This window comes from Xiphophorus couchianus, chromosome 3 (assembly GCF_001444195.1).
Source record: "Xiphophorus couchianus chromosome 3, X_couchianus-1.0, whole genome shotgun sequence".
Taxonomy (NCBI): Eukaryota; Metazoa; Chordata; class Actinopteri; order Cyprinodontiformes; family Poeciliidae; genus Xiphophorus; species Xiphophorus couchianus.
The window spans coordinates 9,523,539-9,543,279 of record NC_040230.1 but is presented as its reverse complement, the minus strand read 5'-3'; the positions used below and the strand labels follow the sequence as shown (position 1 = coordinate 9,543,279).

The 19,741-nt window shown below is 34.2% G+C and overlaps 1 protein-coding gene across 1 annotated transcript; it reads left to right on the top strand.

Annotated features, from left to right (window-relative positions):
• The first annotated feature begins 4,446 nt into the window (after window positions 1–4,446).
• On the top strand, window positions 4,447–13,354 carry ifnlr1 (interferon lambda receptor 1). Its single transcript, XM_028013337.1, has 8 exons — window positions 4,447–4,558; window positions 4,715–4,757; window positions 5,602–5,728; window positions 7,373–7,542; window positions 7,637–7,809; window positions 8,762–8,903; window positions 9,830–9,960; window positions 10,205–13,354. The coding sequence occupies exons 2-8, from the start codon at window positions 4,718–4,720 to the stop codon at window positions 10,940–10,942; spliced, it is 1,521 nt and encodes a 506-aa protein (XP_027869138.1). The 5' UTR covers window positions 4,447–4,558; window positions 4,715–4,717; the 3' UTR covers window positions 10,943–13,354.
• The last annotated feature ends 6,387 nt before the right edge of the window (window positions 13,355–19,741 follow it).

The following is a 19,741-nucleotide window of genomic DNA, read 5'->3' as shown; positions in this document are numbered from 1 at the left end:
GCACTTGAAGACATGCAGAGGAGGTAATGCAATCATTTTAATTAGGTGTACTGGAGCACAGATGCGATGCATTTAAAATACAAAAATCAGCTAGCCCTAAGGATCAGGATTGAGAACTAATGATCTAGTCTGTTGAAATTTCTACAAGACTCAAATCATACTGCTTAAAAAAGGATGGGTATGTAAACTTTTGAACCTAAAGAAACATTTCCTTATTATTTTTCTGCCATTTAACAAATAGCCATAATTTTGATAAGAATTAACCGAACACAAACATTTAATTTTATTTAAATGTCAGACAGTAAGAAGAATGTTTGTCTTTTTGAACAATATACGTAAACATTTGATTTCAAGCCTGGCAAAGCCTTGAAATTCTCTAAATGAATCTTGAGATTGTTGCACTGTCAAAGTATTTGTAACAGTGTAATGAAGAGCAATCATTCAAACCAGGTGCCATTTTAATGCCTTCATGCTAACTGAGATGGATCATATTTCAGACAGAAGACACAGCTTCCTTTCACTTTGATGGAGAGCAAGAATATGTCTTGTTCAACCTGTGTTCACTGAGTTAGATCAAAGATTTTCCATTTTCTTTTCATTTCAAAAAGGTTGGCGAAGTCAGAGATGCAAGATAGTTTTGATTTGCTGTGGCAGAGCAAAGGACAGTTAATTGATGACAACGATTCACCGAAGCACAAGAGTCCACAGAAATATCTCCTGTGTGTGACCAAAGTATCACAGCGGACGCCCCTCTCAGGGCTGTCTTTACTATGAATCACTTTTGCAAAGAAGAAGAAAAAAGTTGCTGTGGTCAGAAGAGTGCCATTGATATTGCAGAAAACTGAAGATGTCATAGATTGTCAGTTTTCTTGCATTTTTAAGTGGCTTTGAAGTGTAAATGGAGCAGAGAGAAGACAGAAGATGTGGCTTTGATGCCAATATTTAACAAAACAACAGAAATGTCCCTCTCTCTGTACTACTACCTTATCTGCTTTTGACCATGGTTGCTTTATGACAGCTTACACCTTTTTGTCCCTTTAACAACAGGGTTGTAAAGCATTTCTCCCCAGTTTTTGGTTTTTTGTCACTTAAATGTTTTAAACATACCTATTTAATCAGGTATTGGATATCCCCACCATGCATCCAAATGAGCACACCAGTCTGTAATATGATAAGGCAGGCTGCTTTTTCCAACTAAAAAATGAGAATGTTGAAAACTGCTTAAGTACAAAATGGTGACCTGAAAAAAGTATCAGCGGCCTGATATGAAACCCAAAATGAAATGCTAAATGAAACCCAAATATTTAAAACAAAATATATATAGCTGAAAGTCTTCATGAGCTTCTTTGCTAGCTTTTGGTACTTCCTCTGTATTTCATAACAGTCCATGTTATAAAACCTGTTAATTCTTCAATAGGATTAGATTATCTTTAAGATGTTTAAAGGGAAAAAAATATGGATATTAGCAGCTTTGATCTAAAATATAAACCTGAGATCTCCTTCAAGTCTGATGTTTGCATTTTGTAGAATCAGCAAGTCAAAAAAAGTTTTACAATCCTACAAGCTCTTCCAGTGCCTCTTTTACTTTAGCAAAGTTAAGAGTAGAATATCCGAGTGGTTTACAATGCAGGTAACACCTTTATCATTTCTATGACAGGTGATATATTGCAAATAACAGTGGTTACACAAGAGTAGTCAAACACAGACATAATTAAAATTAACTATCAGAGCAAATCCCAGGCATGTTGTCCATAATAACGCGGCTGTGATCATAACCCACAGAGAACAGCTAATGAATGGCACATTGTGTACATAAAGATCAAGCAATGCCAATAGCTTGAATTATTGCAAGACGGTCCTCGCTTCAGTAGATTACAATATGATTTTCCTTATGTTACCTTAAATAAAATTACAAAAAAAAAAGTAATCCAAAACATTAAAACAAATTATGCTTATGTAAAGAATTTTTTAGCTGAAACTGTGATAATTTAATCCATGCTATTCTTGATGCAGTTACAAAATAAATCTGGATCTATGTCTAAAGTATTCCTTTAAACACATACTGCAAGTTTAATACAGTTCCAAGAGGAAAAGAAAGAGAAAACAAGTAGGAACACATGGAAAGTAACATTGTACCACAATATGATTATAGATCAAAACAGCAAACAAACAAACTAATAAAGTTGCTTGAAAAGCTTCTAATAGGTCTGCAAAGGAAAACAATATACTTGACTTCTCATTCCTGGAGAAAATTTCAAAACATTCTTTCATCACCTTTTTTCCAAACAACTTTATGAAGCATTCCAAACAGCAGCTGGATTGACCACAATACTGTAAATTAAACATAGGAGATACAGAAAAGCCTAAAAATAAAAGGTGATAAAACACCCAAGAATACATTAACAAAAAGTAGAATTCAATACAAATGGTATCAGAAGTAGGTAAAAATGAGTCCAATGTCAATAAGTCATGCTGGGTAAAAAGCCATAGGAGTAGCATGGAAGATAGTTTTTAAATTAGATTTAAAAATGTTATGATAAGGTTGCAGGTTAATGTCTATTGACTAAGCATTCCATTGCATTCTGCAGCTGGAAGATAAAATCTTCATCTGCTGACCTGAGAGCATATATGGGTGTAGGAGTTCTGAGAGGAAACGTCTTAAAATACTTAAAAATTATTAAGACTTACCACGGTACAGACATAAAAAGTGAATCAGTGAAGGGTAGCACAAATTGAAGGACTCTGCTCTTGTTCACGTATGCCTTTCATCTTGTACAAGATCTGAGCAAAGAACAGAAGGCCAATTCTAAAAAAGGGGGCCATTACACTAAACAAGACATGAGGTTATAAAGGCATGGGCTTCTCTTTCAAGATTTCTTTTAGACAAATCAGGCTTCATCTCAACTGCTTCAGTTGAAAACACAGGGCATGTTTGCCTTACTTTCAAGTTTAAGGGATCCATTTTTACACCCAATTTTGAATTAATACTCAATAAGAAATGCCAGAAAGGAAAGGTTGACAAAAGTGTTCCTTTCTGTGCGCTTCAGTCTAAATAACATAAGTCCAGACTGTCTTTAAGATATTAAAGATTCAATACCATGCATTTCCTCCTATGAAGAAGGGAGTCGAGGAGAGTCTGGACAGAGTAGTTGCCAATATGATTCAGTTGGAAAAATATTCTTGACAGATGTCAATCTAAAAAAGGCAATGCCATGCTTTTAGTAAATGGTACCAAATGGCATGAGGAAAAAAAGGTAATTTATAAAAGGATGAGACTGACAAGGTAGACTTGTGGATCCCCCAAAGTGAGGTCAGGACAGGTGGAGACAACAAAATTAAAAGGTAGATCCTAACACACTGGAAAGCTCAACATTTGATACCTAATGTTTGCTCAAAGCTGGAGATGATGATCTCATAATCTAAAGCATTGAAATCCACTGCTAAGTACAGCAGCACTGTACTTAACCAACTGCTGATACCAATTGTATGTCAATTAAGCCACAGAGAATTAGTGTTGTTGCATTAACCTCTGTCCTGAATACATAAGGTGGTATGATCAAGTTTGTGTTTCATGGTTGCTAGGAGGAGAAGCAACTGGTTTAAATAGTTTCTCACACTATTACTCCACAATGATGAATTCCATATAGCTTAAAATGGCCTTACTGTCTTTTTCAGACAGATGGCAAGACTTGCTACTGTTGTATTATTCATTTTGTCTTTCCTTCTTGGTGTTGTATGACTACATACCTGATACATCGAATCATTACTGTCAAAACCTCTGCTTGTATAATTGGTTACTGTATTATTTTGTACAGTGTAAAGCACTTTGAACTGCCTTGCTATGTAATGAGCTATGCAAATTACTCAACTTCTATAAAGCTGATCATGAACATACAGTAGAATATCAAGTGCTGTTTTCTTCCTTAACCTTCTAGATCTCACAAAATAAGTTCCTTTTACAGTTTGGCTTAGATTTTACTCGATAACAGGTAAAATACTGAGTCTTATTGATCCTCTAAAGTTGGATTTACTTTTGCTTTAAATTGGTAAACAGAATTCAAATAGGTGGCAAAATATTCTTTTACTATGGCTTTATATAAATAATCTGCATTCAACCTGCAGAAAAAAATCCAGTGACTGAAGTAAAGACATGTTGATAATTCAGACAAAAATTAAACCAAAGATGTCTTTGCAATGAAGAGAAATTCATACGTAAGAATGCTATTCTTAGAACAAATTCTATTCTTGCCACTTGCAATTTGGTGTCTTTGGTCTTTCCTATTTTAGTTTCAAGGTGTGATCATTTCCAGTAAACGGAAAAAAAACTAAAAGAACCTGATATACTTCCACGGCGGGAGGAGGAGACTCACGGTAAATTGAAAGCACAGTATGAATGGGAAGTTAGCATTCTGAGGAGAAGAGACACATGGGTGGTGCTCATAATAAGCAGAAAAACAGGAACTAAGTGATAACATCTAACAAAGTACACCTGCACACCTGAGCAAAGCCACTCCTTGTCCAGAGTGGCTCAGAGATGGTTGATTAGCCGAAGAAAGAGGTTGGTCTAAAAAGGACTGCCGAAGATTTTAATTTTGTTTGGGATAATCTTTTTTGAAGACTGTAATTCAATGTATTTAAATATACATATTATTCGGAATTCCATCCACAGCAGCAAAAATAAACGTTTTTCTCCTGTTTATATGCACTCCTGAAGAAAATGTGGCCTAGGAACATAGTGGTCCTTCTGTTCTGCTATGGTGAGTAAAACCAGCTGGTACAGATTTGTCTTTTTTTAATTTGAAGATGTTTAGATGTAGATGTTTCACTCAATGAACTATTCATTTAGGTAATACTATTAAAAGCAAATAATTACAACCATCAACACATGAAAAAAACCTCTGTCACTCATTAATAATGAAGGAAAGTCTAAGAACTCCATCACAGGAAATGCTGGTTTATTTTAATGTCAATTCAAGACTGTATCACTTTTAAGTACACTTTAAGTACAATGTTTTAACAATCATATAGTTACGTTTAAATTTTTTGACCGTCATATGTGTTATTATCTCTACCATCTCCGGGTTAGTAAATGAACTCAATAAAAAAGTGACATCATTAAAGTAACTTTCTATGTAGATAATTCAGAGCAACAAAAAGTATGATGTCCCGCTATTTTCTAAAGCCCGTCTTGAAATATTAGAAATGCATTGTATAAAAAGTAGGTTGCAGGCAGGATTAAGAAAAAGCAGTTTTGAGTTTCAGCTATTAGAGACAAAGTCCAACTCCAACAATACTTTCTGTGACGCCCTGAATCCAGGGTGTAATATCACACTGGGCTCTGAGTCACGCACACCTGTTGCTCAAGATAAAAATGTGTTTGAAAGTAAAAATTTTATTTACTGCATATAATAAATTGGCATCACATTTGAAGACTAAAAGCATTTTAAAATGCCTAAAACTTGTTTTGACACTTTTTCTAAAATGATTGGAACAATAACTATTACATTTCTTGAATATACTATAACAAAACATACCAAGTATGGTATAAATAAACAAACCAAGTAAATAAGCAGGAATACATTTTCTCCCTTTCTCCAACAGCAAGTCTCTCAACTGGAAGTGGCCGTGTGTATTTCACCTCCAAAAACTTTTACAACGTTCTTCACTGGGATCCTGTAAAGCCACCTTTTCCAGGCCAAAAGGTTCTCTATAGCGTGCAGTACTGGAGGTAAGATCAGAGTATTGAATGTTAATTAATTGTCATTAATCTAAAGTCTCCGAAGATGCCATTTTCACCTCATCTCCAGATGGCGATACACAAAAAGAAGTCTAGCACAGACTTCCAAAACTGTTTAGACAACATAGTCACATCTAAATGTTTAAATCTCCATTTTTATTCAGCTAAACACTAAAAGCTATACCTATCAAGTCTCCTGTTTTGGCCAGGAATCTACCGTATTTTACCCCACTTTCCTGCCATGCTCCAGTGTTAGAATTTTCCCATATTCTAACGTAATTACAACTCCATTCTTATGGTTGTCAATCCTGAATGAAACGTGATAGATTTAGCTGATCATAAGCTCAGCAAATATGAGAAAATGGTTGTTCAAATTTTAAGGACATTTTTTGTGTTTTTTGCATAAATTAGCAGTTAACTGCTAATTCCAATGAACTATTTTGTAACTCAAAACTAAGATTACCCCTACTCACTATTCAAACGTACTCCACTTTAAAACCAATAAAGGTCAACACTTTGAATAAACCTAGTCTATTAAACCACTCTCAACTACACAGCTGCAAGTTTTGAAATTTAATTAAGGTTGTGTTCAAGTGCCATCCATGGTATAGATAACTATCAGTATTGAGTAACTGACCTCATTGGTCTTAGATTTTTTTCCTGAGCAAATACAGCACAAAACAGTAGATTATCCTTATTCTTTTTAGTGTAGACTTTTCTCTATTACTTATCTCGCGTGTTTTGATAAAAAGATCTGTATTTGAAAATGCATATTTGTTCAAATTGTTATGCAGCCATATTGAGTGTGAAACAGTTTAAAAATTAAGCATATAATCATATTTACAAAAGCTATAAATAGCTGAATACAGGATGCTTTTTCTATTTACTTACATGTCTGCTTTTAAAGCAGAGCTCAGTAAATAGAGTATGGCTATTAATTTTAAGGTTCAATTCTTTTACTATTGGGCTCAAACTAAAAATGTTATTTCGACGAATTACTAAAGGTAACAGCTAATTACAACCTCAGAAAGGCACTCGTGTTAAAGTCATGATGTATGATTTTATACCTTCAGACAGATGTGGCCCACTGAACATCTACAATGCTAAAATGCTCATGGTATTTTTAAAGCAAATATGTATTTACTTTGAAAATACTCCTTAAATTGAATTGCAATCACTACAATAATATTTAGTGATATTATTGTCACTAAACAATATTGTTGTTTAGTGACAATAATATCACTAAATAATATTGAAATCCTTTTGATTTCCTTTTGTAAATCAAAAGGATGCTTATTGTAATGTTTGCTAGGCTCTTATAAATTAAGTACCATACATTCATGCTCTGCCTATGACCAATAGCCCATTTTTGGCCAATTAAATGAACTTTTGCACTATTGCTGTAGTGCCTATGCCTGAAAAATAATTTAATGGCTAAATTGAAGGAAAGAGGGAAGAATATATTCCTTATATTGTGCAGTGACACCTTGCTTGCAACAATACAAGCTCTGGATGAGGATGTACGAACTTAACTTTAAATTTGTCTATAAGATTTAATTGGTTTAGTAGCTACACAATTAATACGGTTGTGAATTTCCTAAAGACTGACTATACTGTCTATTGAACTGATTACAGGGGCGATGATCAGCACTACTTGATAAAAGATGAGTGTCAAAACATCACCAGCCTGTCATGTGACCTAACTGCGGAAACCCCATCAGTGTATGATGTTTACTACAGAGCTAAAGTAATAGTTAACGGGAGCTGTCCTGACATCACCACCTCCTTTAAGCCCTTGAGAGACAGTAAGACTCTCCACACACATTATTTTCTGATGTACTTTATCACAGATGTATTCTCATATGACATTCACTTATTGCTTTAATTTTCTGTTTGTAGCTGTCCTTGGTCCACCACTTTTGTCTATTCGCACAGCAGCATCCACCCTGCATGTCAACGTCACTGTGCCAAAGGGGCCAAATGGAGACTCCATTACAGATATCATCACCTCCACCAAAAAAGCTGTGCTGGAGTATACCTTAAAAATAACCCATCCACAGTGGGCTGCACAGGTTTGTTGACATTAACAAACATCATGAACACGTTTATCTTGTATTAGAAAACATTTTGCATTAAATATATTATTGAAACTGGATAAAATACTATGGTAAAAAGCAGGCATAAAAATATTTTTTATTTTAAACAGGAATGTCTCATTGGCATAAAAATCGCTACACTTCTGGGGATTCTGGTTAAAATTAGACATTTCATACACAAGCTACTAAAGAAAAAGATGGGCGGGGGGGGACTATAGCACAAAACAACACTTAATTTAAGAAGGAACGGTGTTCAGCTAAATCTTTAAATCTTAAGTTAATAAGAATTGCAAATTAAACTAAATTAAATAGACCATAATTAAGCATGTTCTGGAGATCATTTCAACATAAGAAGCATTGGTTTGAAAAGCATTCTTGCTCAAAACTAAATGTGTTAGTGATAATTCTGACCTTTGAGCAACATCCATCTTCAGCTCTAAAATTGTACATAGAGTCGACTGTTATCATTTAGTTCTCCCAGTTAGACTGTATAAAATTGGTTTTCTGAAGTTGATTTGTTGCAGACTTTGGAACACAATGATCTACAAACAGATGGATAGAAGCAGATCGGTTTTGTTTTTCATAACAGGAAGTATGCCATTTGCAGTGGTGTCAGTTATTGTGCTATGGTCTTGTCTAATGCCAAACAGTGGGTAACTCAAAATTTAATTTCCAAACATTTTCCTGTTCATCTATAAAGAGGCCTATATATTTTTTTTCCTTTTCAAATTGACCCTCTTTCCAGGGTAATTACACATCTGTATAAGAGCATTTTCAGACATTATTGTACTTTACCGTCTTTGCTGCAATATTTATTTTTTAGGAAAACACTTTGGTTTTACTTTCTAAGAATGTGAGGTCAATTTGACCTATTCTACCTGCAGTGAACTAAATGTCAATTTATTCTCCTATCCTGCCGTGTCTCCAGGTCGTCAAAACCAAAAATAACCACTTTGACATCAACTTAAAGTACAACCAGTCAGACTACTGCGGCCATGTGGTTTACACAGTTACTCCAGAATGGGGTCGCTCAGTCAGTGAAAATGCATCCTTCTGTGCAACTCTGCCAGGTGAGCAAAATGACTATCAAAAGTTTTACACCAGAGTTGATTGATTTTAACAATCATGATTCATATATTTTTAATTATTCAAGTAAATTAGATTTTGCTTTAAATACTTTATGTGTTTTAAGAATTTGATTGGACGTAGCAGGAACCATTAAAACACTTACAAAAATGTGATACAACTGAAAGCAACAGTGTCACTCTGCAGCTCTGGAGTCACAGCTGCTGAAGAGATGATGCACCAATTAAGACACTTGAAGATGGTGCATTTTTCCCAAATGCTGCTTTAATCAGTTTGAGCTAATCTTCTTGAGTGATTGCAGCCACTTGGAAATAATACAGTGTTTAGTAATAGATTGCTATAAAACCATCCTTTGCAAAACAATCTGCACTATGAACACCATTACAGCACAGAAAAAATTCTAACCAATTAAAACTTGTTACACTGCAGTTTCAGATTGAGTTGTGGACTTACTATTGTTGACCATTTAATGACAATAATGATTTCTTCTATAAACATTATTAACATAAGTACTGGGAAACTAACTTTCTACATCATTAGAGTTAAACTGAATTTTTTTTTTTTCACATTTTCAAAGATGACTTCTCATTTTATTCTAATATTTTCAAAATTCATACAAAGTAAATCCTTGCTTATTCAGAAGGGAATCCTCTGTAAGTTTCTCTGAACATTCAAAGTTATGCAAGATCCTCACAATAAAGCAATTCTCAGAAGTAAATACAGCTACCAGAACATTTTGGTATATCTAGCAGGCATACATTTACATTTTCCTCTAAAGATGCCTAACCATATAAGTCATAATGGAAGTTTTTCCCCCAAAAGTTTTGAAGCACCTCAGGGTGTCATAGTTTAGAGCTACATCTAAATTTTCCCATTACATGACAGTAACACAAACTCTCTCCTTCTTTAGATGATCATCAGATACCTTTTCTGTGGCCTCTCCTGGGCGCTGCTGTTCTGGCAGTCATAGTCATAATATCAGCTGTGTGTGTGTGCAACTATGTGAAAGGTGGAGACTCAAAGATCATAATAAAGTCACTGGTAAGTCCATTCTGTCGTCATAGTCTTTCCTTGAAGCAACAAGGAAATCTTGCCTTACAGGAATATCAAGCTACAGAATGGCACTACTTGAGACATTCACATACCAGTTTTATTATTTTAGTGATGTAAAGAAAAACTGGTCTGCTAAGGTGCTTTCTATTGTCAGTATCGAACATGTTAGCATTGCTCATTGTATAAATATTTATAGAAACTAACAGAGCTCTTCTAACCATCTTCAAAACAGGTAATATCCTCCCAGAAATTGAACGTTGTGGAACATCCAGATAAGAATCTCAGGATTTCTGAAGTTTCTAGCAGGGACACAAACCAAATAGTTCACAACAAAGAAAATACACCTCTAAACAGTGCTGAGAACTCTTCGTATTGCCAGCAAAACCCTGTCACAAGTGCCCAGTCTTCTGGAAGCTACGCTGCAGTTGGAGTCCAGCCCCAAGATCAAGATAATGAAAGAATTTTTCAGCAGCATGATACTATGCACAGACCAACAGGAATATGTTCTTCTTCGCTGCTTTCTGTGAAAGGTAGCAAAGATAAACCCCAGATAGGACAAGGAATTGCAAGATGGAGTAATCCCGAGCAGCAGCCACTGGTCGTACAAACTGAAAGAGACATCAATGGACAACTACAACTTGTATTTCAACTAAAGGGTAACCTTGATGAATTACAGATAAACACAGAGAGGAAGCTTTTTTTATCAGACGTAACCTGTCAGGATGGACCGTTTAACATTTTTGAAAGAGTAGACAGTTTAGATGGGAGAGATTCTGGCTGTTATGACAGCATGGTCCACACACCAACCAGCTTATACTGCAACACCAGTTACTCCTCTGAAACAACGGTTCCTGATTTTCAGCAAGAATGTCAGACCACGCTTCCTTGTAATGCCATATTTCAATCAGGGTACAAACAAAACTGGATGCCTGAAAGGCCACATGAACCCATAAACATCACAGACACTTGAACCTTCATTAGTCAAGAAAAAACACAAAGAGGAAATTAGGAGACATGAAGGTCAGGTGTGAAAAGGAAATGACAAACTTCCTTACCCCACAAGAATATACAAATTCAACATTTGTCCAGTTTTTTACTCTATAAATCCACTTCCCCAGCAATATCCAACAAGGACTGTTTTTCCCTAATCAGAGAGTGGTGGAAGAAGAAGTTGACCAGAAAAATGGGAACTAGAAGGAAAATGTAGAATTTGGGAAAAACCAGCAGATTTGTATGAAAGTACTGATGGTTATGTTAAAATCTGTTCTGCATGTAAATTTCCACTCCTTTATGTGACAAAGGATGCAGTGTAGTGTTTCTCATTATTTTATATTTATAACTTATATGTCACAAATTACACAAGCAAATAATGACAACACATGTGTATGTACTATGAATGTATTAGTGTGCCATTGCCACAACTACATAGAAATTTATAGATCTGGTACATTGTGACTAATTTCCTATCTCAGATTTCTTTAAGGTTTGTTCTATTTCTGTTTTGGCAAATTCTGTTTTCTCTTAAAACTATGATTAACCCAAGACCAACATTCAAAATATTTCTTATGAATTTTTATTAATTGAAAGGTAACAGACTTTTTTTCAATTTGTGTCACATATCTACAAATGCAGTAAAGTTCTCCAGGTACTTAGTAGATATCTGGTATGTCATTTACTCATCTCACTGACTAATATTTTTACACAACTCAAACTGTGCAAACTGTGCAGTTTCACAAGAAATTTGTGACTAGATGAATAATTCATTTATTCTAACCACGTATAAGCCTCAAGTGACCTTTTTGTCCTCATGGATCATTATTTATATAATAAGGAGAAGAGAAATCACTCTGTGTGTATGAAAGAGAAGTCAGTGTTACATAGGTCTGACGGTAAACACAATTTCACTATTTTGAAACTGAGAAGACATACAGTAATTACTGCGGTAGCGTTGGGGCTGGTTTTTACCAACCCCTTGCTCCATACAGATGGTCGGGACCCTCAGCTATTGAAAGACGACTTCTTGTTGGAGGCAGTTGTGTATTCTGCTGAAGTTTTAAATGATTAGATCTCATTTTACCCAGATGATAACATTTGACCATGATGTATGTAATGTGCCAGAACAATCATGAAGAAAGCTACGCTATGAAGCTTACTGGAAATTGTACGCACTGTGAACAACCATCTCCCTCTGCAAAGAGAAAAGCGCTAAATATCTTACGGAGTTTCTTTTTCCGACTTTAACTGCTCAATATTTAGAAGTGTGGTCAACATGGACTTCCTCCGCTGCCATTGCCAGACTGGAATCATAGGCAGACTACAATTCTAAAACAACCCAGAAGTTCAATATTATTGTTCAAAGCTACATTTGTTTGCAGATTGGCTAGGATGAAATGCATCCTGAGAAATTGAGCTCAGTTGGAGAAATCCCAGACAGAGCACTGAAGGGAGATGAGAATCCAGTGGAATTATATTTATTTATTTATAAGGCAAAATAAGGCATATTTTAAGCTGACTTTACCATCTAATGTTAGTACTTACAGTAGACTCAGTTAACATTTCAAACATTAAACGGTCTCCCTACACATGTGTTGCAAATATTCCTCCCCCTAATTATGAACTACTCAAAATAAAGGCATTCATTTTTAATTATCTATGTTTCGTTACAAATGGAGTGCTACAAAATTTTCACTAATTTCTTAGGACATCTTTTCTATATACTGTTCTAGTTATTTATGTAATATAGTTTTCAAATACATGTAACTGACTGTTATTTTACCACAATGCGACCATCAGTCTGAAAGTATTTTGAAAACAAACCTTGCTGTGCTATTGTTTACCTAGCCACAATGTAACATTCGTCAGTTAGAAACATAGGAAAACAAGTTTTCGGCTTTTTGAAGTAGATGCAAGATGAAACTATAAACTAGCACATTTTCCTCACATCATATTTAAGTATTATCTATGAAGAATAGAAACTCATACTCAAACTTGTTTTAAATTTGTACAGATTGTTTGCTGTTCTTGTAGTGAAGGAAAAAATAACCTGTGCCACAATAAAGTAATATTAGGATGTAGTGTCATGGCGCAGTATAAGCCACACTGATAACAGCTTGGCTTTTAAAAGCTCAAGTGCAATCTTTTATGTACAGCTGTAAAGTAATAATGTGAGGTGTGTCCAGATTGATATGAGTAACTATGTACAAAACAATGAAAATGTATATCTATCGCTGTACAAAATGTCATATTGATTTCTCTTGAATGTCTGTGTTGTAAAGTGAAAATTATGAGTGTACATATATATGTGTATATTTTTAAATTAGTGAAAACTTCCTTTACATAAATGGGGTTGTCAACTGTGGAAAACAATAAAATGTGAATACTGCTTTTGGTTTCTAAGTAACAAAGGTCAAAGTATCTAGAGCATCAGGTTTGATAAGTGATCACTCTTATGTGCTCGGAGACATTTGTCATATCATGAAACAGGAGAAAAATGACAAAGAATCCAAAGTTCAGCTTGGCAGCATTTTTGCAAGAAGTGAATGTTTGCAGTCATAGTATGTTTAAGATAATGAAACATTTCTGGTTCTGTGTTTATATTTTTCCATACTACAGAATTCGTATTGAAATCAAATGTCTAACACTTTAGTCACTTTCCTTAAAGGATGACTACAATAAACATGAAATGCCAAACCAGGATAATTTTCTTATTTCATTAGACTAGGTACTTTTAATAAAATAGATATATTGATAGGATATTTTCCAACTGTCTTGGCGTTAATTTAAATTTGGAGCTCAATGGCTATTGTTATCTTTGATACGCAACTGGTATCCAATACCCAAATAGGAAATCTTATATTTTAAGTCTGATGTACATGCAGATGAAATGAGACAGAGAGCCTCTTTTCAATGTTACAGAATATGGTTAAAAGAAATAATTGTTTACATAAACTTTTTTGCAACAACCATGATAGTTTTCTGAGGCCATCATTACTATTCCCAATAAATTTACAAAGGTTAAAAAAAGGGACAAAATGAGACCCAGAAAAAGGCCCAGCTAGGGAGGTACTACTTTTTACATTTACCAGGAACTTTATAATTTAGTGAATACGCAGAGAGGTAAATAATTTTGAATTGTTTAATTTTTCTGCTTTGTAATACAGTCAAATCATTTTAAACTCTACAACTACGTTTCTATCAGCTGTAATAAAATTTAAACCATTGATGTATGCTTACAGTTGTTTGTAGTGAAAAAAATAATTAAATCTTTCAGTGAAAGATAGATTTTAAGGCTTTTAACCATTGATGTTTATGCTCACTGTGTTAAAAGAACAACAAACAGAAATGGCCATGACACAGTTTTTACATTTTGAACAACTTCTAACATTGACTGTGTAAATATATTGTCCCCCCTATCTTTTTGTTATTTACTTATATTTATAAAGATGACCTCAGAACTCCAGATTTGTTTTTAGTAACCCCAGTGGAGTCAAACTTTGGAAACTACTGCTTTAAAAGAAAATCAAGTTAAACCTATAAGGAGAAAGTAAGACATTTGTTCACATGCACTTGAACCTTAAAAAGAAAACAGAACCTCAGAATTACGAGTTAAAGCTTCACAGAACTTTCTTAATTGTAATCTATGACCAGTTAAATAGTTTCTCTCTGTGACCAGATTTTCATCACATCCATTTTTCAGTTTAGCATTTGCTCTCGAGCCTTTACTAAACAATTTCACCATCAATTTTTTTTTTGCAATTTCAGAAAACACCAGATTACTTGGCATTATTCAGTCTCTCTTGATACTTCTTTCCCCTGTACCCCCAAAGTTTTGGGGGGAAAAAAACAACAAAACAAAAAAACAATAAACAAAACACAATCCTAATTATTCTGGGACCTGTCAACCAAACCCCAAAAAGGTTGATGTGAATTACTATATTCTAACTAGTGATTTCCAGGTTAAAGTGAAGATAGGTCTGATACAAAAAGGTTATTATAAAGGTATGATTCATAGCAAGTCGAGATCAAGAACTGGAAGATGATTTAAATTTTTCAGAAAGGAAATTCTCAAAGTTAGGAATTTAACATTTAAAATGTCTCCTGTGAGAAGCAGCAAGTGAACTAATATCCAAGGAGCCGGTAACAAAATATTCAATCTATAAATGAGACAATACTTTTTCAAGAAAAAACAAACAGGAAGTGAAGAAATAAACAGGAAAAGCCGAATGAAATAAGAGTTCAAGTCGATAACAATCTTTCAGACAAAATGCTGCAATAAAAAAAATGGCAAGACATTTTTATGTCTCAGGTGTCTTACAAGAGAAGAAACCAGCCAGTTGCTGCTGTCAAGATTTTTCCACCATGCCCTTTGAATCTGTCTTTATATCTTGCTTATCTTTGGAAAAGGGACAGAAATAATCATTCTTTAGATTGCCTACCAGCTCTGACATGTTCTATTCTTTCTGTTTGGTGGAAAACCCATCAATCTTTTCTTTCACATCTCCAAGTCAGGGTGATATTGAGGAGCACATTTCAGAGCAAACTCTCTTGAGTGCCAGAGTCATGATGAAACTTTGGAAGGGGGATGGTTGTTTGAATGAACCCAGTTTTTCTCACCCAAACAGAATTTCAATCACTGCTGTGGGTTTGTGTCTGGCCCAGATCAATGAATTTGTTGATGGATTTTGAGTCTGGCCACTTCAACCATTTCTTTCACAAGCAGGACATGGATTAGAGAAACCAGGTTTGACATTTCTAGAAAGGAAATTATTTTGAAAAGTAGCAGCTTTAGGAAGATGAAGAAATTTAAATTATTTGGTTCATCTTTGAACATAAAATTCTTCACAATTATAAAGTTCAAACACCAAAAGCATCTTTTGAATGTGTTATTATTAATTAATTAATTTATTTTACTTATAGCAGTCGAGATTATTTTCTGCCAGCATTTAATCTAAAGAGCAATACAATAAATGTCTGAAAATTATAGCAATAAAAAATGTATAGCAATCTGGTAACTTCAGAAATTCACATCTGCTGTGCTTTTCTACAAATATATGCTCATCTCTTGACAACATTCTTTATTCATTAGCATTCCTTGGTGTTTTAATGAAGAAAAAGAAACATTCTACTTCATAAAAAAAACAATAATGCAAATTCATTCTAACCCAAAATAATTGGATTTGTCCTAAATTAGTCTGAACTTCAGACCAAAACATTATGAAACAAGATCAAAGCTAAAAAAGAAAAGAAAAAAACAGCTTCACCATTATACTTTTCAACAAAATGAACATGAACATAGATAAGGAGTCACATATCAGAAAAAAACATAATAGTATAAGTGTTAGTGTAGAACAATATTAATATTCAGTAAAATCTTCTCAAAATGCACAGAGCTCATTCACAAAGCCTTTAAGTGCTTTGAAGGTTGGACAGTTTCTTCAAAACATTTATACTTTAATTCCCTATATTTTACAACTGGTCACATTGTATTATAGATAAAAATGACTCAATTTGTTGAAGTGGGACTATGGGCTACATGATGCAAACAATCTAAAGCTAAAGTTCAAACTTCTTTCATTTTAATTAACATATATTGCAATCCCAGTTTTGCCACAACATATTACATGATGACAGCCAAACCCACAAGCAGCAAAACGTTTTAACAGGAGGGGTCGAGGCAGACCTTCTTGTATAAGAGCAACGATATTTATGTCATTATTGTGATTGAGGAAATCAAAGATGGGAAAAGATAAAAAGTTTTCAGAGTTTGTTTATAGAAACAATAACTAATAATTATGTGAATTAATATTTATTGAAAATGAGCCAAACCACACTAACTCTAAAATGGATGCACCAATATCAGCTTATCAAAAAATAAAAGGTCTGACCCGAGTTTCAGATTGCAGTAAAGCATAAAATTCTCAAAGTGTGATCATCAGACTTTATTTTGGTGAACCAAACAATGTGGCACTCCTTCCTCATCACTGAAAAGAAGCTGAAGCACGATACAGCATTTGGTGCACTCTCACCTTCAAGGTTTGCTAATATTTACTATACAGCTCCTTTTTTGCAAGAGGTTTTCAACATTACCTTCAGCATACAGCAGTAGTCTAAGGTCAAATCTGGACTGGTGTCATTTAATAGGATTTTAAATCTGTTCAATCTGTTTACCATAAACATTTTAGTACTCCCGGTAGAGGATGGCACAAGCTGATGGCAATATAGATGATTGCCAACAACAGTGAATGAAAAGCTAAATATTGTTTTTCCTCAACCAAAACACAAAGTGCATGTCTTAAAATCCCTTCTATTTAACCCATGCCAATTACAATCTAATAAACCCGATGACAAGTCAAGCTTCCACATATTTGTAGATGTTCGAGTCAGTTATACTAGGCCTCAATATATGAGTTTCTATCTTAATATTGATGAGATACCACTTATTAAATCAGAGAAGATCAGATCTTCTTTTGATTTTCCCAGTGATGTCAGGTTTAGAGGATTTTGCACGGTGACACGAATGAATCACAACCTTCAGATCGTCGTCCTGTTCAGAAGACGAGGCTGACCTTTCTCCCAAACCAAATTATTTTATAAATTGAAGTCTGCATGTAATTGAATGCAATCACTTTGCTACTCATCCATTCCTCTCTTTCATTCTAATGATGTCTTAATGGGCCTTTATTAGAAAAAAGCCATGGAAACAGCTGTCAAAGCTGGCCAAGAAATGACTGATCTACCCTAAAACTTCTATGTCCATTAGAGGTATTCTGCGCTTGATTGCTAGTGAAAGGATGGAAAAAAATTATATTTTGTTTGAACCAGGCCAGTTCTCCTGTAGGAAAACAATCAAACCAATCTGGACACAGAGTGGAGTTGTATCTGTTCCTATGTTGAGTTGTCTATTAAACTATGAGTTGCATGATGTCTGTGCCATTTTCTCAAAGGCATGAACTGTAAACAGTGACAAATAAAAGGGGGAAAACATTTAAATGCCAGGGAGCACACATCTAAGAATTTTATAACCAGGAAATGTCTCATGCCAGTGAGCACACTTCTGTGTGCTCACTGGCATGAGACATCATAAGTACTTTATGACCAGGAAACATCTCATTTATTGCCAGAAAAATTAAAATAAATTTAAAAAAATAAAAATTTCATTTCATTTTATTGAACGATTTTTCCAGACTCTTAGTGAAGATTGTTCCATTTTTGGTCCCTAATAAAACCATCAGCTGTTCACGTGTGAACCTCACTCCACTACAGTAATTATCTATAATTTTAAGAAAATACATTTCTCAATGCTTTTCATAACTATTTAATAAAATTACATTTACTTGACACAAAACAACTGATAAATGTAAATGCAGCTTTTTCTGTAAACCTCTGAATTTGTCCTCAACTACAAATACATACTAGTACGGCTCAAAAAAAATTATATTGCATAAAAGAGCAATATTTCTTGCTAGTTATCTCAGAAAGTGAAATTAATATCATCTAGAATCATCACATACAGACTGACTTATTCCAAGATTTTGTTTCTTGTAATTTTGATTATGGTTTACAGATAATGAAAACCTAAAATTTAGTCTCTCAGAAAAGAAAGTTGAGACTGTAGGAATTTGTATTTAGTTGAGTATTATATATATATATATATATATATATATATATATATATATATACTTATTTTAGTTGACCTTTGACTTCTCTAGTGAAACCAGGAGGAAGATAAAATGAAAAATAACCAACCAAAAATAGAACACATAAATGGTGTCTGCCTGGAGATAACCACATGCATTTTCTAATTTCTCTCCCTACTGCCACAGAGTTTGTTAGTCTGTTTATTAGGGACATTTTGGTAATTTAAATTCTAATCTGGATTTATAGCTGAATAAAGGATTCATCACTCTTAGTATCTGCAGTTTGATCGCTTTTGTGGTAATTCACTGACTCTTCCTACAACATTTACATGAATTATTTGGAAGGTCCGACAGTATCACGAGTCCTCAATTAGACTATGGATATAGATATAATACTCATCAATACTGGTTTTCTCTAGCTATAGCGTAAAAAAAATCTGGGGCAAATTATTCCAGGTGAAGCCAAAATCTGAGAAGTCATACAAAAAAGGAATAAATTACAAAGGCATGTCTCAGCTGTCTTGTCTCAGTTATTCTTAGTTGAACACTCATGCTGACGAATGATGAAAATAAAGGGCACAGCAACCCGAGCTTGTATTGTGTGTTGATATTCCAAAGGCAGGTGTGCCCACTAAAAGCTTACAAATATATTCCATGTCCTTGAATGATTCCCTCTAGTTGGAGCTTTGGTGTATGTTTGGTTATTGTGAGTCAAATCAGCAATGTCCATGTCATGCATGTTAAGAAAAAGAATCTTGCAAATATGACACATGTTAAACAGATTTTCTTAAGTTATTTGCGGACATGTGAAACTATCAACAACAAGCCACAAACTCAAATGTAATGTTAGAGATTCAAATGTGAAAAAAGTGGGGTTAAAAAAAAATGTATAAATATTTTAAGGGCAATAGAATTGAAAACAATTACTATATATCATAATTTATTCTTCAGTATGATAAACACATCTCTAGCCTCTTTTGCTTGATTAGATTTAAGCCATATTTGGCCTATTTTCTTTATTGATCATCAATCATAAACAATGCCCTCATCACTCTCCTTGAGCTTTAGTATCTCTAATTATGCATCAGCTGTGGGTGTTTAGGACATCTAGGAGTCAATCTAACTGGCTTAAT

Coding starts and splice junctions, on each gene's coding strand:
- ifnlr1 (XM_028013337.1), top strand. CDS start 4,718: ATGTGGCCTAGGAACATAGTGGTCCTTCTGTTCTGCTATG. Junction 5,729..7,372: donor TATAGCGTGCAGTACTGGAG/GTAAGATCAGAG, acceptor AACTGATTACAG/GGGCGATGATCAGCACTACT. Junction 7,810..8,761: donor ATCCACAGTGGGCTGCACAG/GTTTGTTGACAT, acceptor CCGTGTCTCCAG/GTCGTCAAAACCAAAAATAA.